This window comes from Ovis canadensis, chromosome 24, assembly GCF_042477335.2.
Source record: "Ovis canadensis isolate MfBH-ARS-UI-01 breed Bighorn chromosome 24, ARS-UI_OviCan_v2, whole genome shotgun sequence".
NCBI classification, from domain to species: domain Eukaryota; kingdom Metazoa; phylum Chordata; class Mammalia; order Artiodactyla; family Bovidae; genus Ovis; species Ovis canadensis.
This window is the reverse complement of record NC_091268.1, coordinates 49,787,688-49,810,927: the sequence shown is the minus strand read 5'-3', so window position 1 is coordinate 49,810,927 and position 23,240 is coordinate 49,787,688. Positions and strand designations below refer to the sequence as shown.

The following is a 23,240-nucleotide window of genomic DNA, read 5'->3' as shown; positions in this document are numbered from 1 at the left end:
CCTGTGACTGCCACATGCCAGCCATCAGGACTTGGAGCAGGGGGAGCACCAGGAAGGGAGCAACTGACTGCCTGGAGGAGGGGGCTGGGTGGGGGCAATCAGAGAAGGCTTCCTAGAGGAGGTAGCATTTAAGCCACACCAAGCAGGGTGTGGGGCTTCCCAGGTAGTAGTAGTAGTAAAGAACCCTCCAGCCAGTGTAAGAGATGTAAGAAGTGCTAGTTCGATCCCTGGGTTGGGAAGATCCCCTAAAGGGAGGGCATGGCAACCTACTTCAGTATTTTTGCCTGGAGAATCCCATGGACAGAGGAGCCTGGAGGGCTACAATCCATGGGGTTACAAAGAGTCAGGCATGACTTAGCAACTAAACAACAACCAGGAACACACCTGTAGTTGAACAAATTGGGTTTATCGGCTCAGTTTGAGAAGGAAGACTGCATTTACCTCAGTAAGAGAGTGTTTAGGGGATTCCCTGGCGGTCCAGTGGTTGGGACTCCACACTAGAGTTTGATCCTTGGTCAGGGAACTAAGAGCCTGCAAGCTGCGCTAGTGGCCAAAAAGAACTGTGGGGAGCTGGTTAAAAAGGATTAGCATGGGATTTGGGCCTGGGTTAAGTGATTTGGGGGAGGATTTGAGTAAGTGGGCTTTTACTCTGGAATAGGTGTTAGGAATCAGGGACAATTTTATGATTGAAAGCCTTAAGTATTTAAAGCGGAAGTCTAACCGGATAAAGAAGCTGCGGTTACTCATATTTGTCAGAATAGGGGAAACGTTTGGTCTTTTTCTTGTTCCAACGATATTCTTGTTTTCATCCGACTTTAAACGTGATTACGGAGCAGTCTTGTTTATGCCTCGCGACATCATGGCCCCAGAATGGCTTTGCACGACAGTGGTGTTTAGGAAATTTTCTATGTCCAACAGGAGAATCCCAAGGTCTATCTGTGAGTGCCAGGCCAGCTCCCAGATGCAAGAGGCAGCGCTCCTCTTTCTCGTAGGAAAGGCCCGTTCACTCGACCGAGGTGTATTGCTGGGTGCCAGGCGCAGAGTAATTGGAGGCGGACAAAAGAGATACGGCCTCAGTCCTCCGGGAGCACACATTGACGTCAGTTTTGTCTTAAACAGATCATCAGAAACGGCAGAGGGAGTGGACTAGACCTAAGGAACAAAGGCCCGGGGGCGGGGGTGGGGGGTGACGAGGGAGTTAGCAGGGTGGCGGGCGAAGCCACAACTCGCGCCGGGACTGCAGAGTTAGGCGGGGGCCAGACCCTCGAGCACACAGGGCCACCTCTCCCCCAGGAACGTGGGCGTTCGCTGCGCTGATCTGCTCAGAAACAGGGAAAAGAAATCAAGCCGCTTTAGTCAAAATAACCCACCCGGGCCTCGAGCTCATGAATATTCAGCAGCCTGCTTCCGGCGGGCAACTCCGCTCCGGCCGCGCCCACCTAGAAGACTGCGCTTGCGTCACTGGCGCGCGACTCGGTCGTCACGCACGCGCGCCGCCGCCCGTCAGGGAAGGTGGCTGTCATGGCGAGCTCGGCCGCCTCCTCTGTGAGACCGCCGAGGCCCAAGAAGGAGCCGCAGGCGCTCATCATCCCCAAGAATGCCGCGGAGGAGCAGAAGCTCAAGTTGGAACGGCTCATGAAGAACCCGGTGAGACGAGGCTCGGGCTGACGGCCCTCCCGAGTCCCAAACCCCTTCCCTTCCGGCGTCTCCGGGCGCTCGCGGGCCCTCGTCCCCCGTCTCTGAACGCGGGAACTCAGGAGCCAAAGTCCAGGGTCAGACCTTGGGAAGGAATAGGCTAGCCGGAGACAGTGAGCTTTCTGCTGCGGACTGGCTTCCTGTGCGTGAAGACTCTTTAACTTCGTGTAAAAGGAAGCCTCAGACAGGAAAGATGGAGTCCTTGGGTTAGCACAATAATTCATTCTAAAGAACGTTAAGTGTTAGGCATTGGCCGAGCGACCTGGGGGTTGGAGGTCTCCAGCGATAGATAATGATTGACGTTCTGAGTTCTACCCTGGAAAGTTGAGTTTAGCCCTAACAAGGCTGTGGGCTGTGATAGGACCCGAATATACAGGATGAAGTAAAGCCAGATGGGAGAAAATAAACTCAGCTTTGGGCCCAAGAAACAAAGCAGCCTTACTTCACTATTTAGTTAAAGGATTGTGGTTGTAAAAGACGTCACTTTGTAAGCCGGTTTATACATAACAAATATTTTCATGTTCAAATGTTGCAGGACAAAGCAGTTCCAATTCCAGAAAAAATGAGTGAATGGGCACCTCGACCTCCCCCAGAATTTGTCCGAGATGTAATGGGTAATGTCTTTGTGTGTGTATGTGTGTGTAAATACAGTTTTTAAAGTGTAAGTATGAAACCTCTAGTTTTTGTTAATTATATCCTCTTGGGGGTGGGGAGTTCCAATATTTTACTGTTACAATGAAGGGATATTATTGGCTTTGGTTTGGCATTAGAGAATCTTCTTTGCTTTTTAATGATATCTTGTTTTTTTTTAAATGGAATAGTTTTTATTTTGTTGGATTGTAAATTAACACAGTTCTAAAGAAGAGTAAAGAACAGGTGTAAGAAAAATTAGAACCACCTGTAGTTCCATGGTTCTACCTGTAACATTTTGATACAGTCTTGGAAACCTCTTTATAGTCAAAACCACTCGTGCTTCAGAAAAAATGTTTTCACAAAAATGTGGTTGTTCTGCACATACTGTTTGAAACTTACTTTTTATAGATCATGGCATCTTTTCAACTCAATAGAATCCTAGCATATCATGTGAAATCCTCTGCTCAGGGAGGGGAAAGGTCACAGACTCTCTTTTAGGTTTCTGCTCTCTGAACCTTAATCTGCTGTTCTGTTAATACTGTTTGAGAGTGGAATTTTTAGGGACTTCACATTCAGCATTCATGCAACAAGTATTTAATGATAGCTACAGTATGCCAGCCACTGTGCTAGGTTCTGGGATACAGTGTGGAATAAGGCAGGCTTGATCCCTTCCATCCCTTCTGGTATCTGTCTTTGGTAGCCTGTGTTGGTAACTGGATCTCATCAAGAGCTCTGGACTGTCCTGGCTCTAGGTTCAAGCGCTGGGGCCGGCAGCGGAGAATTCCATGTGTACAGGCATCTGCGCCGGAGAGAGTACCAGCGCCAGGACTACATGGATGCCATGGCTGAGAAGGTTAGTGAGCCAGGAGGCTGCCTGAAGCCTGGGGTTTAGGTCATGTGCACTGAAACCTGAGGAAAATAAGCCACTGAAGAAGAATAGATACACCCGGGTGTGGCTTGAGTGAGGGCTGCCTTCTGAAGTCAGCATGAGAAACAGATGTCAAGTAGAGTCCACCCAGCACAGCAGGGTGCTCACACTAGGAAGTGAGTGAGGGGAGGGCGTCTGCCAGGTGGTAGAGAGCCCAGCGGGGTCCCCTGTCCCTGCCAGGCCATTTGCCATGGAATAGGAGGCAGGCTCTCACATCACTGGAGTTATTATTTCTCTATAATTTTCTCTCCTTTTGGCAGAATGCCTGTAATTCCAGTTAGCTGTGTGTCTGGTGTGAGTACTGTGCTTTCGAGTGTTTTTGCCTCTTTGAGTTTTCCTTCATGACACATAATAATTGACTAAGAATTGAGAATATCTGTGAGTTTCTGGTGGTCTAGTGGTTAGGATTCAGCACTTTCACTGCTGTGGCCTGAGTTCAATCCCTGATCTCAACTAAGACTCCCACAAGCCTCCAAGGCGGGACGTGGCAAAAATAAATAAAATTTTTAAGTTAAGAATTGAGAATTGTTTTAGAAATTGTACTGTAAGAACTCTTAAATTTTCCATTGCTTGATGGCAAAGGACAGAAACCTCTCTCCTATTGCTCTTAAGAAATATTCTCTTGGACATTTCACTTGTTTTCTTTTTGGAATTGGGTATTGGAGTTATTTTATCCACACCAGAAATCTTGCTTGATTTTATACTAGATTTAAATTGAGTCTGCAACTTAACTTGAATGAGAATGGATGTCAGAGTGTTTAGTCATCTTCTCTAGAAACGTTGTCTTTCTTGTTTGTATCTTTTTGTATCTCTCAGTGACCATCTATGGAGATTTCACACGTCTCACTACATTTGTTCAAAGATTTTTTTTTTTTTAAGTATTTTGACTGTAGTGATCCTTTACATATTTATTGGCCTGGCCAGAATCGAGTTTGAAAAAGTACCTTTATGATTTTCGAGCAGGATGGGATAATTGCCGTGGTGGTTTTCACCTGGTATCTGTGTGTCCTCCAGCCCTTAACTCGGCCCCCAGCTGTTGGTGGTTCTCCAGCTACTGCTCATCTCCAGTAATTAGTTTCAGGTGACTTGTGACACAGCTTTGCCAGGTCACTGATGGTTTTGCACTGTCAAGAATAGCAAAACTCTGTGTATAGACACTTAGTTCAGTCAGTCAGTCGTATCTGACTCTTTGTGACCCCATGGACTGCAGCACGCCAGGCTTCCCTGTCCGTCACCAACTCCTAGAGCTTGCTCAAACTCATCTCCATTGAGTCAGTGATGCCATCCAACCATCTCATCCTCTGTCAGCCCCTTCTCCCACCTTCAACCTTTCCCAGCATCAGGGTCTTTTCTAGTGAGTCAGCTCTTCCCATCAGGTGGCCGAAGTATTGGAGTTTCAGCTTCAACATCAGTCCTTCCAATGAACACTCAGGACGGATCTCCTTTAGGATGGACTGGTTGGATCTCCTTGCAGTCCAAGGAACTCTCGAGAGTCTTCTCCAACACCACAGTTCAAAAGCATCAGTTCTTTTGCGCTCAGCTTTCCTTATAGTCCAACTCTCACATCCATATGTGACTACTCGAAAAACCATAGCCTTGACTAGATGAACCTTTGTTGGCAAAGTAATGTCTCTGCTTTTTAATATTCTGTCTAGGTTGGTCATAACTTTTCCTTCTAAGGAGTAAGCATCTTTTAATTTCATGGCTGCAGTCACCATCTGCAGTGATTTTGAAGCCCAAAAAATAGTCTGACACTGTTTCCACTGTTTCCCCATCTATTTCCCATGAAGTGATGGGACCAGATGCCATGATCTTAGTTTTCTGAATATTGAGCTTTAAGCCAACTTTTTCACTCTCTTCTTTCACTTTCATCAAGAGGCTTCTTAGTTCTTCATTTTCTGCCATAAGGGTGGTGTCATCGGCATATCTGAGGTTATTGATATTTCTGCCAGCAATCTTGATTCTAGCTTGTGCTTCATCCAGCCCACCATTTCTCATGATGTACAGCATATAAGTTACATAAGCAGGGTGACAAAATACAGCCTTAATGTACTCCTTTTCCTATTTGGAACCAGTCTGTTGTTCCATGTCCAGTTCTAACTGTTGCTTCCTGACCTGCATACAGATTTCTCAGGAGGCAGGTCAGGTGATCTGGTGTTCCCACCTCTTTCAGAATTTTCCACAGTTTATTGTGATCCACATAGTCAAAAGCTTTGGCATAGTCAATAAAGCAGAAGTAAATGTTTTTCTGGAACTCTCTGCTTTTTCAGTGATCTAGCAGATGTTGGCAATTTGATCTCTGGTTCCTCTGCCTTTTCTAAAACCAGCTTGAAGATTTGAAGTTCACGGTTCATGTATTGCTGCAGCCTGGCTTGGAGAATTTTGAGCATTACTAGCGTGTGAGATGAGTGTAATTGTGCAGTAGTTTGAGCATTCTTTGGCATTGCCTTTCTTTTGGATTGGAATGAAAACTGACCTTTTCCAGTCCTGTGTCCACTGCTGAGTTTTCCAAATTTGCTGGCGTATTGAGTGCAGCACTTTCCTAGCATCATCTTTTAGGATTTGAAACATAGCTCAACTGGAATTCCATCACCTCCATTAGCTTTGTTCGAAGTGATGTTTCCTAAGGCCCACTTGACTTCACATTTCAGGATGTCTGGCTCTAGGTGAGGATCACACCATCGTGATTATCTGGGTCGTGAAGATCGCTTTTGTACAGTTCTTCTGTGTATTCTTGCCACCTCTTCTTAATATCTTGACACTAACGAGCACTTTTTTTTAAACTACTTTAGAGGGCAGGAGATAGAGCACAGTTGTCTCAAGTGCCATCAGTTAGTCGAAGTTTTATGTATTGATTAACAACTCAGAATACAGAAAAATGTTTCACAAACCTTGAATCCACATAGTTGCAAACTTATTTTCACATGGTGAAGGATAGGCTCTGAGATTAGAAGGAAAGAGAGATGCAAGAGAATCCTTACCTTCCACAGTGACTGATAAGAGTGTCCCCGCTATGGACAGAGCACATCTGACTCCTCCTGGAGCCCTCACCAGGGCCAGCAGCCAGCAGGGGCTCTGTCTTGGTCCCTTGGAAAGTGCAGCTGCTTCAGACATTCACAGTTCATCTTCTAAACAGACCAAGTGCTTTTAGCTTGAAGGCATTGCTTTCTAGTTGAACTCTAATTGAAGTTCTGGGAATTCTCTGGCAGTCCAATGAGTCAATTTTAATAGACTTGAACTTTCACTGCCAAGGGCCACGGGTTAAGTCCCTGGTTGGGGCACTAAGATCACACAAGCTGCATAGCATGGACAAAAAAAGACGCTGATTCCTTTCTTGGAAGGAGACATTTCTTTTTGATTTCATAATTCTGCTCTGGAAGAGAGTTTCTACGTCAGTCTCAGCAGAACCACCCAGCCCTGGCAGTGCAGACCAGCAGAGGTGATGAAGCCACCTCTTCCGCTGCTGGCTCCCTTTTTGAACACCCCCCACCCCTGACCTTTATGGCTATAACTACCAGAAGTAGAGGTGACACTGTTTTATCTGAAGACATTTTTATAGTGTTTGCCTTTAGGTTATTGCAGTTCATTGTTCTTCCTAAAGGCTCGGAAAAGGAAGAATTATTATTCCCCCATTTTATAGACGTGGAAACTGAGGCTTAGAAACAGGTATAGCTGCTAGGAAGAAATAATACAAGGGGTGTATGTATGTATGTATATATGTACTCACATATACATATGTAGCACATGTATGTATAAGTAATGGCAGTACATGTTATGCTGCCTTAGAATCTGTCCGTCAATAACTGTAAGTAGTCAGGACTTAAAAGTTCCATGGTCCCAGCCCTCTGGCCACTCCAGCTGGTGAACTGTGGTCACTGTCTCTCAAGAAAAAACACACTCTTGTGTGCCTCCTTACTCTGAGTACTCTTAGTACATTTCTGACACTTCTTGTCACTGAATCTATGGGAATTTTCCCCACACCAAGCAGTTCTGTGGCACCAGGCGCGTGTCCTACAGTTTAACTCAATTCGCACACTACCCATGTGGAGATAACTTCAGGTCTCAAAAGCTAAGGACTCAGTCCTACAAGATTGTCTCCCACCCCCAGCTTCAAAGGCCTGCTGCACGTCTCCATTGTCATCTGTGCTGACCGACTGGCTGTAAGTCAGAGGCTCCTATGTCCCCCTCCTCAAGGCGCCATTAATTTGCTTAGAGAGGCTGATGGAACTCAGTACAGTATCTCACCACTAGTTTCCAGTGTATTATGAAAGGCTGGAACTCAGGGAGAGCCAGATGGAAGAAGGTGCAGGGAGAAGGAACAGGAGCTCTGCGCCTCCATACCCTCACCAGCCCAGGAGCTCTCCGCACGCACCCTTTGGGATTGGGGGCTTCACTGTGTGGACATGGTTAAATCATTTGGCCATTGGTGATTAGTTCAAGCTTCAGCCCCTCTCCGCTCCCTGAAGGTCAAGGAGGCGGGGCAGAAAGTTCCCGTGGCAACCAGCCCTGTTCTTAGGGGCTTTTCCAGAGTCACTCATACACTCCTATAGTTGAAAGGGGCTGGTTATAAATAACAAAAAATACCCATTTCGTCTTTATTTCTGGAGCTTTATATCTGGAGTTAAGGAAGAAACTGGCAACAAAACTAAATATTATCGTAAAAGATCCTCCTGTGGCTCTTAAATAGGAAATTTATAAGAGTTTTAGGAGCTATGTGTCAAAAAAGTAGACAAAAATCAAATACATATTTATTTTAAACCACGGTGTAACATTTTCCAAGGCCCTAGTGAGAAAGAGCCGGTAGTGCCGCCTCTGCCTTCCAGATGCAGCGTGTCTCTCACCTTCTGTGTCTCAGTTCACTTGGGCATGAACGGATTCTTAATGACCTGAGTCGCTTCAGCGTCAGAGACCTATATGTTGACTTCCTGCCCCGCCTGTTGGGCAGCTTCTTAAAGTGGCCCCAGAGACCTGGCTGTGCCTATAGCTCCCCCAGTGGTGTGACTTGTAGAGTTTTCATGTCATGCCAGAGTTTGTCTAAGTGATGTGGCTTTTTGCAGCAAAAATTGGATGCAGAGTTTCAGAAGAGACTGGAAAGGAATAAAATTGCTGCAGAGGAGCAGACTGCGAAGCGTCGGAAAAAGCGGTGAGAGCTTTGTGGCATCCCATAGCTAGTGAGACTTGGGGCAGGAAATGTAAAAATAGATGGTTGGCGAACAAATCCTTCTTGTGGTCAAAAGTTCACCTGCATGGCCTGTTGAGGTCTTGGGTGTTAAAACCTACAGTGGCGCACCCCAGTAGCGAAATGACTTTGCTTCCTGGGGAGAGATCAGTTCATTTACTGCCCCCCCCACCCCCAGCTTGCTACAGATTTTCCAAGGCTTGGGGGTCAGCACTTCAGTGATGGCGTGGATTTCTGTGTCTCCTCTATGTCTGTATTTTAATGAAAGGTTTAGTAAGTTGCTATGAGCAAACGTCACAGTTAGCCTCTCCCTGAAAGGAGGGCCTATAACCTCCCTAAGTGACTATATACAGGCTGCATGTGTGTCTGTATTTTAATAAATGCTCCCTCAACTGTTAGGTGAGCAGGATTCTAAAAGTAGTCCCTAAATATCTTGGAATGAAAAAGTATCGCTAGTATCAATATCTCTGGATTGCTTTAATCACCTCAGGACTGCAAAGAATTTGATCTTGATTCATGAAGGATGCAGGTTGATGATGTTGGAGTAGCAGAGTCATGCGGAAGTACTTTCATTTTATTGTAGCATTTGTGTAGTGTCTAAATTGCTGAAGGTTCTATAAGTAGATGTTTAGTTTCTAAAATATAAAATGGGTAGTTAAAGAATTAGTGTGTTTTACATTTGTAGCCAGAAGTTAAAAGAGAAGAAATTACTGGCAAAGAAGATGAAACTTGAACAGAAGAAGCAATGTGAAGGTGAGTGGTGCCCACTTTCCTTTTGTGACCCTTCTCAGGGCTGGTCACAGTGGTTGACCTGTCAAGAATGAGGTTTTAGAGTTTGGAGCTGGTTGGCTCTCCTCTGAAGAGATGAGGGCTTGTTTCTGTTAGTTTTGACTCATTTAATTTTCAAGTGTCAGAAAGGCAAGCTGGTTTAAGCCAAAAAGAAAAGATCCTGGCTCGTGTTTAGTCCAGCACAGACCTCCTTTCAGGCCTGGCTTGTAAAGGAGTGCTGATGTTATTGGCATTGACTGTCTTTCTGTCCCCTGGCTCCCTGTCCTCAGGGGGGCTCATTTCCTCCTGATGGTTCTAAAGTAGCTGCAGCTGCTCCAGGCTGCACCCTGGCTCATTCTTGTCCAGTAGGAAAGACTGAGGGAGTGTCTCCAGCAAAAGTGTTTTTGTGTCTCTCTGGCTCTTATTGAGTCATTTGGCAAGTCAGTTAAGAATGCTTTTGGCTGCAAGAAATAGAAAACTCAACTAGCAGTAGTTAAGCAAAGAGGAGTTATTTTTTCTCACGTAGCAAGAAATCTGGTAGTAGTGTGGTTGAGCAGGTCAGTACTATCAAGCTCAGCATCCCTGCTGTTCTTTTGACCTTGATCCTGGGGGCATGAGGTGGCTGCTGCAGTTCCTGGCATCATACTTAGGTTTAAAGCAGAAAGAAGAGGGAAAAGAAGTGGCACTTGTCTGGTTTTGTTTTTTTAACTGGAGAGCATATGATCCCCCAGAAGTGCCCATCAGGTATTACTTTATATCTCATTGGTCAGTACCAGGTCACTTGATGTCATCAGGCTAGATGAATAGAAAACAGAACTGTCCCAACTATGCTTAACCTATCATGATCCATCACTGGATGGATGGTACATTGCCACCCTAGACAGAATTGAGGTTTTGTTACAAGGAGTAGTAGGGGGCGAGTAATGTCTCAGTATTCCACAGGCCTCCCTACTTCTGAACCCATCACAAGGCCAGCGGTGCCAGTCACTCCTTTGGGAGCCCCTGGGCTAAGAATCAGAGAGAGGTCCCAGATGGGAAGGATCAAGGAGGCTAAGAGACCCAAAAAATGACAACTGATCACCACTTTACTGAATTGGGGGCTATACTATGATTGACTAGACACGTTTCCTGATTGGACAGTTGTGATTTTTGTTAAGATAAAATCAGACCTGTGTTGACATACTGAAATATGAGCAGCCCCTTCTAGGGCCAGTTTTCTTATGGGTTGTAAATGTACTATAATGGGCTTCCCTGGTGGCTCAGTTCATTAAGAATCCGCCTGCAATGCAGGAGACCCAGGTTCAGTCCCTAGGTGGGGAAGATCCCCTGGAGAAGGAAATGCCAACCCACTCCAGTATTCTTGTCTGGAAAATCCCATGGACAGAGGAGCCTGGTGGGGTACAGTCCATGAGGTCACAGAGTCAGACAAGTTAGTGACTTAATCACCACCATGTGACACGCTATATATGACATGATTTTAGCCTGCTGCCCACCATTTCTGAGAAGTTATTTTACAGTGCCAAAATGTGATGGCTCGGACCTCATCCCTCAAGTAAACTGCCTCATCATGTCCCCTGTCCTTCCCCAGCCCCTACACACAGAGGAATGTGGGCATACTTGGTCCAAGGCCAGGAGGGTTGGGCACAGGTGCCTGTCTCATGTTCTGTTGAAGAAGGTACTATGGCTTGGACCCCAGTATATTGAGACATGAAAAGATCTCCTTGGCTCTGGGTAATCTGACCTTCCCTCCCCAGGACTTGCTGTTTTTGCTGCTTGTTGTCTTTACTGCTGTTTATGTGTTCAGTGAACTTCCTGAACTAACTAACTAAGCTTATATTCTTTGTTGTATGTGGCAGCTGAAGTCTTTGCTTGGTTAGCTTAGTGGTCAGCTGAAGATTAGAGATTTCCTGAAATGCTTTGAACCTGATACTTGCCAAGGGCCTATTCTGTGTGTGTTGGAGCATGTCCTCAGCATTCTGGCAGGCAGTTTACAGCTTTGCCTTAGCCTTCACCTTGCACAGAGCCTCAAGGTTAGCCAGAGGTGAGATTAGGGCCATCGCTTGTCTGTCTTAGACTTGTGCACAGCTGTGTACACGCATATAGCCTTCTGCTGCTAAGTCAGTTCAGTCGTGTCCGACTCTGTGCAACCCCATAGATGGCAGCCCACCAGGCTGAATTCTTGCCTGAATTCTCCAGGCAAGAACACTGGAGTGGGTTGCCATTTCCTTCTCCACTGCATTAAAGTGAAAAGTGAAAGTGAAGTCTCAGTCATGTCGGACTATTAGCCTTCTAGATTACCAGCTTTTCCTCTTTTACTTTTGGTCAGTTTCTTGTTTGTTTCAACTGTTACCACTGCCTCAACCAGCTATGATGTTAAACAGTTGCCACTGATGGTTTCTGACAAATACCTTTCGGAAAGGCTGTTCTCACTGAGTCAGATTGAATGAAGACAAGCCTTGGGAGTGGAAGTTTCCAGGGAGCTGCCAGACAGGTCAAATATGGACAGTGCTCTGGGTATGGGACTTTGGAGGAACTCCCACCAGGGGCTACTCGTGGCTTTTCACAGCTACTGTGATTAGGAGGCTGTTGATTGAGAGGCTTCCTTGGATCTGGGGAGGAGGAGTAGGGAAGAGGACAAGTTAAAACAACCACAAAACTTGCTGTTCTTACCAAAATTCAACCATTTTTTAAATCAAACCATCCAGGGAACATTTCTAGAGTTCTGAAAAAGTTGCTTCTGACGATTGTTGTCAGTGTTCTCAACAACACTGCTACTTTTATGGAGGAGGAGATTTTAAGAGGTCCCTTCTGAAAGTGCTACCATCTGTGTAAATTTTAACCTACCTGTATTTGAAATATGTTTCCTTTAGATATCAGATACGTGGGTCATGTTTTTATCCGTTCTGACAGTCTCTGCATTTTTTGGTGGTGTGTGGGTGTTAGGGCTGCCACTTTGTCTAAATTCTCTCTTTGTTTGTTTGCTTCTGTTTCTCCTTTCCTGTCATCCTTTGGATTTACTTGAACATTATTCTGTCCATTGTGTGCTTAACTGTTTCCCTTTTTATAACCTTTTAGTTTTTCCTCTAGAGCGTACTCTGTTCATTCTGCTTTCACAGTCTACTTAGAGTCAGCATTTCACCACTTTAAGTAGAATGTACACAGATCTCTTTAATCCCTATATTACAGTTGTCTTAGGCATTATATCTCCATACACTGAAAACCCCTTCAGATAACGTTACTATTTTTTTTAAGTTGACATATAGTTGACTTACAATATTATTTCAGTTTTAGTCGTACAACATAGTGACTTGATACTATCATAGATTTTCCACCATAGTTATTATAATATCTTTGGTTATATTTCCTACGCCATACATTCCATCGCTGTGACTAATTTATTATGTAACTGATCTTTTGTACCTCTTGGTATCCCTTCACCTGTTTTGCCCTTTCTTCCATCCTCCTCCTCTCTGGCACCCACTAGTTTTTTTCTGTATCAGTGGAGTCTGTTTCTGGTCTAAGCAGATTTAGATCCCACATATAAGTGAAAACATGCAGTATTTGTCTTTCTTCATCTGACTTATTTCACTTAGCATAATACCCTCTAGGTTCTTCCATGTTCTTGCAAATGGCAGGATTTCATTCCTTTTTTTATGGCTGAGTAACGTTCCTGTGTTTGTGTGTGGACACCTGTCAGTGGACAGGTGTCCGGTCTGCATTCTCTGTTCATCTGTCAGTGGACACCTAGGTTGCTTGTATGTGTGTGCACGCGAGCATGCACAGACATTTTCTTTCTTCATTCATCTCTCAGTGGACACCTAGGTTGCTTCCATATCTTGGCTTTGTAAGTAATGCTACATTGAACGTTGGGATGCATGTATCATTTTGAACTAGCGTTTTCATTTTCTTCAGATAAATACCCAGAAGTGAAATTGCTGGGTCATGTTCTGTTTTTATGAAGCAGAGCTATTTTTATTACTATCTTTTATTTTCAATCATCAAATATATTTCAGACTCAAGAGGAGAATAGTCTTGAATTGTGACCAGATAGTTGCCATTTCTGTTGCTTTTTCTTTGTTCCTCAGGTTCCAGACTTCTTTCTGTCAGTCTGTCTTTCTGTCCTCTTTCCCTTGTGTCAGAACTCCCTGTAAGCCATTCATTGAGAATAGGTCTGCTGGCTGTGAATTATCTTAGCTGTTCTTCATAGGTGTCTGTCTTTGTTTCACCCTTGTTCCCATGGGGACATTCTCCCTGGATAAGAATATTGGGTTGGCAGGTGTTTATTTCAGTACTTTCGAAATGCTGCTCCATTTCTAATTTTTTTTTTTTAAGTAGTTATTCAGATTGTTTTCCTATCATTGTTTTTTCCTGGCTGCTTTCAATATCTTTAGGTGTCAGGAATTTGATTACGATGTGTTTGACATGTATTTCCTTGGATTTGTCCAGGAGTTGCGTTTTGTTTTTTTTTTTTTTCAGGAGTTGCGTTTAGAGTTCACTGAGCTATGTGAGTCATTGGTAAGCACGTGTCTTTGTCAAATTTGGGATTTTTTCCCAATCTTTTTTTTTTTTTTTTTGCTTTGTTCATATTGGATAGTTCCTGTTGATCTGACCTTGAGCTGCCTGTTCCCTGTGTCATTTCCAATCCACTATTGAGTCAATCCAGTGAATTACGTTCTTCAGAGAATTTTTATTTCCATTCGATTCTTTATACTTTTTCTTTGCTGCAATTTTGTTTCAAGATTCTTCACTCTTCTTGGAAAAATATTTCAGTGGGTACTTTGAAATGTTTGGTAGTTCCAGCATCTGGGTTATCTTGACATTAGCATTTGTTGATTGTCTTCCCCCGTTCAAGTTGAGATTTTCCTGATTCTCCACATACCGAGTAATTTTCTGTGGATCCTCGACATTTTGAATCTTATGAGACTCTGATCTTGCTGATGTTTGTTTTAGCAGACAGTCATCCTGGTTGTGTTCAGGACACAGATTCTGATCGGCCTCCTGTGGATTGTGGCTCCAGAATCCAGGGTTTTTAAAGCTTTAGCTGTGCTCTCCAGATGTGTCCTGCGGGTGCCACCCAGTGGCCAGTCAGGGTTGAGTTGAGTTCTGTTCTCAAAGTGCTCGGCAGGATGATTAGGGCCAGATTCATGCATGTGCTGTCAGGGCGACCCCAGGAGTTCATAAACAACTTTATGATGTCTCTTCTAATCTCTCCGTGACCTCCCTGGTAGTTCCTGGTTCCCTGGAGCTCCCCTTTTCAGATCTCCAGCCAGAAAGTCGGGGCTCTAGTTACCTACTCTGCCACACGCTTCGTGCAGTTGCCCCTGCATCCAGGGCTGTGGTGGGAGGACGAGGAAGAAAAGTAACAGTGTGCCTGGCCGTCTCAGGACCATGGCTCCTCTGATCAGAGAGAAAGGCCCCCCTCCTTCCAGATTTTGTGCAGCAAGCCCCCATTGCCACCACAGTCACTGTGGCCCTCCTGATGCTGGCAGAGCGAGAAAAGACAGAAGCGTTTCCCCTCCCTCTGAACATTGGGAACGCAGCTTCTTACTCCTTGAACTGGAACTCGAAGGCTTCTCTCCAAACTCTGTGCCCAGTCTCCGCTTCTGTGTATTGGGTCGCCCCGAGTCCAGGCCGAGGGATACTGGAGAGAAGAAAGGAAGAAACAGGAAATGCAGTATTGTTCCAGTGGCACTTTGTATTCCGGTCTCTTCTCCCATGCTGCTTACCTTTCAGAGTCCGTGCATTCTGTCCTGGTGCGACACACAGTGTTCAGTGGAGAAACAGTCAAATGGGCCTCCTCTGCATTGCCTGGAACCCACCCTCCACTTGTTTTGGGGGTGTGGGTTTCTTTTTTGGTTGTGCTGGGTCTTGGTCGCTGTGCATGGGCTTCCTCAAGTTGCGGTCAGTGGGGACAGCCCTCCAGTTGCGGCGCACAGGCTTCTCGCCGTGGTGGTTTCTCTTACGGTGGGCGGGCCCAGTAGCTGCGGCTGCAGGCTCCGGAGCACAGGCTCAGGAGTTGTGGTGTGTGAGTTTAGTTGCTCTGCAGCTTGTGTTGCCTTCCTGGCCCAGGGATCTAACCAGTGTCCCCGGCAGGCAGGGCGGACTCTTAACCGCTAGACCACCAGGGAAGCCCTATTTGGTTTTGTTTTGTTTTTTACTTTATTTTACTTTACAATACTGTATTGGTTTTGCCATACATTGACATGGATCCACCACAGGTGTACATGCATTTCCCAAACATGAACCTCCCTCCCACCTCCCTCCCCACAACATCCCTCTGGGTCATCCCTGTGCACCAGCCCCAAGCATGCTGTATCCTGCATCGGACATAGACTGGCGATTCGATTCTTACATGATAGTATACATGTTTCAATGCCATTCTCCCAAATCATCCCACCCTCTCCCTCTCCCTCTGAGTCCAAAAGTCCACTCTACACATCTGTGTCTTTTTGCTGTCTTGCATACAGGGTCATCATTGCCATCTTTCTAAATTCCATATATATGTGTTAGTATACTGTATTGGTGTTTTTCTTTCTGGCTTACTTGTTTTTGAATCCACTTACAGGACTTGACATTTAGCTTTTGCACGTTTCAGCTTGGTGTTACTGGCTCTGTTGGTTCAGGTCTCCACAGTCCTTTTGAATTCTGATTCTGGGATTCAGCACGTTACCATGTCTTTCTGATGTTGTGATGGGCAGGTTTCATAAACGTGACCCCTTTCTGTCATTGGTAAAAATGCTGAGCCAGCCAGACTGGGCCAGGGAGCTCCATCTAGGCTGGCATGGACCTGTTCACTGAAACCCTGGGTGGAGTTATTCTCCAGCCAAGAATCAGCCAGATTTCCTTTTCTTAAATCTGACCCACAGAAGTGAGATAGAAAACTGAGAGGTCACTCGAGGTCATGGAGTAAGCATGGAATCCATAGGGTCTTAGCTCAGTGCTCTCTGGCTTACCTTGACCTCAAGCATCTCTTTGAGCAGATTTTTTTTCCCCCCTTAAAATGTAAAATGATAAGCTCTTTCTAGATCTGAAATTCTGCCTTGGTATCTTTGCCTCACGCCTTGCTGTAATGAAGATAGCATCTTTGGGGTGTGGTGGGGAGGAGTTCCCTCCCCTGTAAATCCAAGAACCCTTTCGGAACAAGAAACGGAGGTTACTTTGCTCTGAGTTTATATTTATTGAACCTGTGATGGGTCTGCGGAATCAGAAACTTTTTAGTAATCAGTTACAGAATTGGAGAGAGGTGGCAGTATCCCAGAGCCGAGATTTCTTAACCTCCTTTCTCGCCGCTCTCTCACCACGCAGTTTCCAGTCCCTTTTCTTTCATTTGCCTGAGGCTAAGAGTCTAAGAGAGGATGGATTGCACACAGGGTGTCTGCCCTGATTAAAATGGCCCTGGGTCTCCCCCTGTCCTGAGCTCCCGTTCTATCAGAAGGATAAATGTCTTCACCCACGTCGCATTGTAGTGGTGCAGTGTTTTTTCAGACTGAGGACTGTGATCCTTTACTTACTGGGGCATGAAGTTAGCTTAGAAGTTACAGATTTTTTTTTTTTCAAACATGCATAAGACAGACTAGGAAACATCAGAAAGCCTCATCTCCTGGAATAACTATTTAGTGAAATTTTCTTTCGGCTTCCAGGTAGGCTGTGGGCCGCAGTCAGGCTTGAAACTCACTGTTACAATACGTGAGCCCCGCTCTTCCTGTGCAGTTCACACCTGTACATATTTTTGAAACGATGAGTAAAAATGCACGGCTGTATATGCTTCTCACCGAATGAGCAGGGCGGAGTGTTCTGGGGATAACTTCCTAAAGGCGGTTGTGTGCCTTTCCCGCACCTCTCAGTTCCTTGCTTGTTTTCCATTTTGTGAGCGGGAAAGGATTTCGAGGTGGTTGGAATTAATAAATCTAATGTGGTGATACTCAGTTCCGCCACAAGGTGGCTTCAGTGCGCCTCTGGGTTCTGGATGGACTTGGAGCTAAAGCGCTTGAGCTTCTTGGCTCCTCTCCAATCAGTGGTGACGGGCAGCTGGCTAGGAGTTCCGGTTCTGTTGCTGGGAGGAAAATATCCCGGCTTGTTGTCTGTGCCGGTCCAGCAGTTCAGTGAAGTGAGACTTGTCAGAATGATACCACAGGATGGCGTTAAGCCAGTCTGGATTATTAAAGCCTTGAATCCTCAAACAGTATATTCTAACACCAGTGTTAATTGTGACCCTGGCTCACCTACCAGAGACACCTTAAGGTGATGTGTTGCTAAGTACATCCAGGGCGTTTTCTCCAGGGTTGGAGTCGGGGAGAAGCAGGTGAGGGAGATAAAGTGGTATAGACTTTCACTTACAAAATAAATGAGGCACAGCTGTGAAATGTGTAGTGTGGGGAGTATCATCAGTAACGTTAATATCTTTGTATGGTGTCAGATGACAGCTGGACTTACCCTGGTGATCATTTTGAAACATACAGAAATAGTGAATCACTATGTTGTATACCAGGAACTAATATAGTACTGATACTTCAAAAACATTCCTAGGAAGAGAGATCCGATTTGTGGCTGCAGAGGTCAGGAGAAAGGGGAATTAGATGAAGGTAGTCAAAAGGAACAAACTTCTGGTTACACAGTGAATAAGTACTGAGGATGTAATATACAACATGATAAAGATAATACTACTGTACATTATAAATGAAAGTTAACAGACTTCTCTGCAAAAGGAAAAAAAATTTTTTTCTATTTCTTTAACATTATTGAGAGACGGATGTTCACCGAACCTGTTGTGATTATTTCAAAACTGGTGTGGGAGGAGCAGTTTATCAGCCTCAGCACCGTGGACACTCTGGGCCAGATGGCTCTTTGTTGTGAGGAACGATATCCTGTTCACTGTAGGATATTTAAGAGCATCCTGGCTTCTACCCCCTAGATGCCAGCAGCACCCACCCTCCCTTCCGTCACTGACAGAAAGAAATGTCTCCAGACCTTTGCTGAGTGTTTTCCTCATGGGGGAGAGGGACAGAAGCGTCTCAAGTTAATACAACTCCTGTTTCAGCTGGTATCTGGTGTTGGGAAGACACTCAGTTTGTTTTGGATCGAACTGTTTGAGTGCCACATACTCTCTGTATTGGGAAACCATGCGTATCCTTTGTGTCTTCTGAGAGTAAAGGTAATACAGGATCATTTTAGAAGTGTTTAGAATACAGGAAAGGAAAAAAGTTAAAAATAAAAAATTATCCGTAATTCTTACTTTAAAAAATCACTTTAACATTCTCATGATGTTTATTTAAATTTTAATATTTATCATATAAACTTATTTACATAATATCATATTTATAGTTGTCCTTTTATCATATAACATTGTATCACAAATATTTTCCCATGTTCTTATAATTCCATTGTGCAGGGAAGGATTTTTTTTTTTTCCAGTCTGTTCATTCATCTATTGTCTTGGGTTTTTGTTTGTTTTGTTTTTATTAAAGTTAACATCAGCTTCAATAACACTCAGTGGCATTTTACCTAGTATTCTTACAGTCTTGTGAATAAAATCTCAGATACCTAGATTTTAAAACAGTCTGTAAACAGTAGTGTAAGAGTAGTGGGAAAAGGTCAAGTATCATCATCCTAATAGATCACCTTTCTTTCTGTCCATCATCTTCTCTTTTAAATGTTTGTTTATTTGACTTGTTGGGTCTTAGTTGCGACATGCGGGATCCTTCATGGCAGCGCAGGTTCAGCAGTTGCGCTGCTGGTGCTTAGTTGCCCTGAGGTGTGTGGGATCTTCGTTCCCTAACGAAGGATGAGACCCGCGTCCCGCGCATGGCAAGGCGGATTCCCAGCCACTGGACCACCAGGGACGTCCCTGTCCATTTTGTTTAATCTCACCATGTGAACATATCATCTGTATGTAGTTATAATTGTAGTGTATGAACGTGTTTCTGCTTGCTTACTGTTATTTAACATTATAAGCACTTCTGGTCCTTCACAACCTTTTTAGTGACTGATCATATCCAGCAATTGACATGCCATGATATACCTAACTCTTTCCCTTTGTTAGACTTTAGACTGATTCCAGTTTTTCTCTTCTTTAGAAGATATTTTAGTGAATTTATGGACCTGTCTCCCTTCCCCCTTTCTGGGTAAAATTCCAGCAGTGGCAATTATTAGATCACAGAATATAAAGAGAGTTTTTGGCTCTTGAAATGTATTGCCAGTTTCTTTCCAAAGAAGTAGTACCAGTTTCTACAGCCATCAGCGATGTGCAATGGTGTGCATTTTACCATATTTTTAAAAAAACGTACAAAACTATGGATCCAGTTCTGGCAGGACGGGTAGCAGCCTCCATGCTCTTCCCACCCACCCTGAACAGCCTCCAGAGCTCTCTCCAGAGCAGGCTGGAGTGCCATTTGTTCTCCTGCAGTTCCCTGATGGCTCAGACAGTACGGGGTCCGCCTGCAAAGCCAGAGACCCGGGTTCAGTCCCTGGTCTGGGAAGATTCCCTGGAGAAGGAAATGGCAACCCACTGCAGTACTCTTGCCTGGAAAATCCCACGGATGGAGGAGCCTGGCAGGCCCCAGTCCATGGGGTCACAAAGAGTCGGACAGGACTGAGCGGCCTCACTCTTACTTGTAACAGTCCTTAGCATTTATTGAACATTTACTATGTAGCCCCAGTTCTAAGTGCTCTGAGGTAGTAACAAAATCCTCACAGCAGCCCTACGGCTATCCCCATTTTACAGTTGAGGGGCCTGAGGGACCAAGCAGTAATGGGCGCCCACAGAGCGCGCAGCTAATCCCACACAGTGTCTCCCCACTGGCCTTGCGCTGACCCCCGAGGTGACTGCTTGAACCCTAGCCAGCAGCCCTACATGCCCACCCTTTCCCGTCTCCCCACCCTTGTTCTCTGACCTTGGCTCCCTTCCACGTGTCCTCTGCTCACCGAGCTTCTGTCACCGTCCTCCCACCTCTGCTCCTGCGCAGGTCTCTGTGCTCTCTTTCTCGTGCTCCCAACTCCCCATCTGCCCAGAAAGCTTCTGCTCATCTTGCACCTTCCTCTCCTTGTAAGACCTTCCCCACTGTCCCTCCCCACCCGTCTCCCACTTTGCTCCCGCAGGGTTTGGTTACGGAATCTGCTAAATCACATAGTGTGTTTATTCAGTCGCAGTCTCGGTTCCCTGAGGGTAGGCAGTGTCTTTTAAAAATAATAATAATAATCTTGGTTTTAGAATGATTTTAGATTTACAGAAACACTCCGAAGGTAGTATAGTACCAAGAATTCCCATGTGCCCAGTTTCCCCTGTTGTTAAGATCTTCCATCACAGCTCATGAACCGGTCTTGATGCGCGTAGCAGCTGAAGCCCATACTCTGTTGCCTTACTTTTTACCTGGTGCCTTTTTCTTGTTCCAGGATCCCATGCAGGGTGTCACATTACATTTAATCATCACGTAGCCTTCGGCTCCTGTGCGATGACAGTTCCCCAGACTTTGTTTTGATGACCTTGAGAGTTTCAAGGGTCGGGTGTTCCATAGAATGTCCCTCAGTTGGGATTTGTCTGACGTTTTTCTCATGAGTTAGTTATTTGGAGGAAGAAGACCACAGAGATAAGGTTCCATTCTCACGTCAGGGCTGGATGCTTATCAGGAGGACTTGTCACCGTTGATGCTGCCCCTGATGCCCTCCTCAGGCAGAGCTCGTCAGGGTCCTCTACTGGATGGCGACTCTTTGCTTCCCCTTCCCACGCTGCACCCTTTGGAAAGAAGTCACCCTGCGCGACCCACACATAAGGGGTGGGGGTTCCGCAGCCCCTCCACGAGGGCAGAGGCACTGCATCAGCTGTTTGAAACTCTTCCGCATGGATTTGTCTAGTCCTCATTTTCTTTGTAACTGTGGACTCTGAGATGCTTATTTTGCACTCTTAAGTTTAATCCAATACTACTTTATTTTCTTGCTCTGATTGTTCCAGCTTTGGCCACTGGGGGCTCTTTTATATGGTTCCTGTCCCTTTCACAGACTCCCATCATTGGTGGAGTTTGGGGGCTTTGTTTTGTTTGCAACAGCACTTTCTTACTTCTTGGTACTACAAGGTAGTCCGGACTTGTCTTACGTATTTTCAGCGCCTAACCTAGGATTCAGCCATGCTTCTGAATCCCGTTTCTTTTTATTGGAGAATGAAATAAGTTTGTTGAAGAGCCAAACGACTGCATTGGGTCCCAGTTGTGCCCAGATTCCTAAGTTTCTCGTCTTGGAGAGAGACACTTCTAGACTCCGACAGCCTGTCTCCTGCGTGCAGGAACCAGTTGTGTTTAGAGCTTGTCAGTCACAAGCAGTGCTTTGAGTTCTCCTCAGTCAGCCAGCATCTTGGGCATCCAGACACCACATTCCCCAGACACCCAGATTAATGAGTGTTTTACTGGGTTTTTCCCTCCAGCAATTAACAAAAGTTTAACAAAAGTGTTCAGTAATAAAATGTACACAACCCAGTTTTTATCGTAAAATGCAGGGGAGGGGGCATGTGGACACCGCCGAGCCTCTGATGCGCACAGCCATCGTTCGCACTGGTCCCGGCTGGGACGGGATGATGTCTCCTCGCGCTGCCACCACTCCACTGTGGTTCTCTTGCCCACCAGCAGCCATCTGCACACGCTCACCTATCACAAGATTCATAAAGGACCAGATCCCCACAGCCTTCCTTGGACATGTCTGCCACCATTTATTTTCAGCAGTAACTTCTTGTCCATTCATCTCTTCAACTCAGGAGGCTGAGCCTTGCTCATGCTATCTACTCGGTGAGCTCAAAGACGTCTCTAACTGTCCATTCCCTTTAAGATCAGAATTCAAGATGAAAGTCTGTGCACTTGTCCTGCCTGTTCAGACCTCTTTGGATGTGGTTGGTGGTTCTCAGGCTTGAGGCTGGCCTGTGATGACTAAGTTACAGAACAAAACAAATTATCAGCAGTTGCACCCTGGGAGCGCAGGTTCTAGAGCAGAGCTCCCCAGCTGGTGAATGGGGAATGGTGTACACGTGGCAGAGCCCCCGAACGCCTTGCCTTCAGGGTGGAGACTGAGTGCCCACGACCTCAGACCAGTGCTCAGGGAGCGCTGCCCGAGGAGTCCAGGGAGCTCAGAGCTGTGCGTCTGGTCCCTCTCTAGTTTTTCACTTGGTCTCTGCATAGCATGTTTTTTCTTTCTTTCTCCCCTTCCCTGCCCCCACCTTTTTTTTTTTTTTTTAACAATTTTGGTAAAATACACATAACACAAGATTTACCATCAGTACAGTTCAGTGGTGCTAAATACATTCAGATTATTGTACAACCATTATCACCGTCATCTACTCCCATAACTCTCTTCATTTTCCTGTGTCTTTGAAACAGCAGTTCCCCACTCCCCGCTCCTCCCAGCGCCTGGCAGCCACCCGTCTCCTTTTCCATCTCCGAATCTGGGGCTCTCAGGGCCTCCTGTAACAGAGAGCATAGAGCGTTCATCCTGTGACTCCCGTTTGACTCAGCATAGTGTCCTCAGGGTTCACCCCCGGTGCAGCCCCCGTCAGGGCTTTTTTCCTTTTTCAGGCCGAATCACTGCACTGTGTGACTAGGCCGCGTCCTCCATGCCCACTCAGCATGCTCGTCGTCGCTGCATGCCCCTCATTTTTCTTCCTTTGTACGGAGCATGATAGAGTCACAGTGTGTGTTAGAGTCGGGTGTACAGCAGAGGTTCGGTTGCACATATGTCCTTTTCCAGATTCTTTTCTCATCGAGGTTATGTGTTTATCTCAGCTGCCCCGACCTGCTGCTCTGTGTGGGCTTTCTCTAGCTGTGGAGAGGGGACTCCCGTGGCGGTGGTTCTCGTGCTGTGGAGCGGCGGCTCTAGGTGCACGGGCTTCAGGAGTTGTGCTCCGGGGCGTGTGGGATCCTCCCCGATCAGGGAGCAGACCTGTGTCCCCTGCACTGGCAGGCAGATTCTTATCCACTGTGCCATCAGGGAAGCCCTCATACAGGTCATTGCAAAGTGCTGAGTAGAGTTCCCTGCGCTGTCCAGCAGGGCCTTGTTGACTGTTCT

The 23,240-nt window shown here is 45.7% G+C and overlaps 1 protein-coding gene across 2 annotated transcripts in view; it reads left to right on the top strand.

Annotated features, from left to right (window-relative positions):
• Positions 1 to 1,194: 1,194 nt before the first annotated feature.
• Positions 1,195 to 23,240, top strand: part of PRKRIP1 (PRKR interacting protein 1) — a 34,939-nt gene continuing 12,893 nt past the window's right edge. The window contains exons 1-5 of one of the 2 annotated variants that reach the window (XM_069571412.1): positions 1,195 to 1,647; positions 2,231 to 2,309; positions 3,081 to 3,181; positions 8,314 to 8,399; positions 9,121 to 9,188. In XM_069571412.1, coding sequence (XP_069427513.1) covers positions 1,522 to 1,647; positions 2,231 to 2,309; positions 3,081 to 3,181; positions 8,314 to 8,399; positions 9,121 to 9,188 — 460 coding nt within the window. In that variant the 5' untranslated portion in view covers positions 1,195 to 1,521. The remainder of the gene's footprint in view (positions 1,648 to 2,230; positions 2,310 to 3,080; positions 3,182 to 8,313; positions 8,400 to 9,120; positions 9,189 to 23,240) is intronic. The other variant, XM_069571411.1, reaches the window with a different exon arrangement.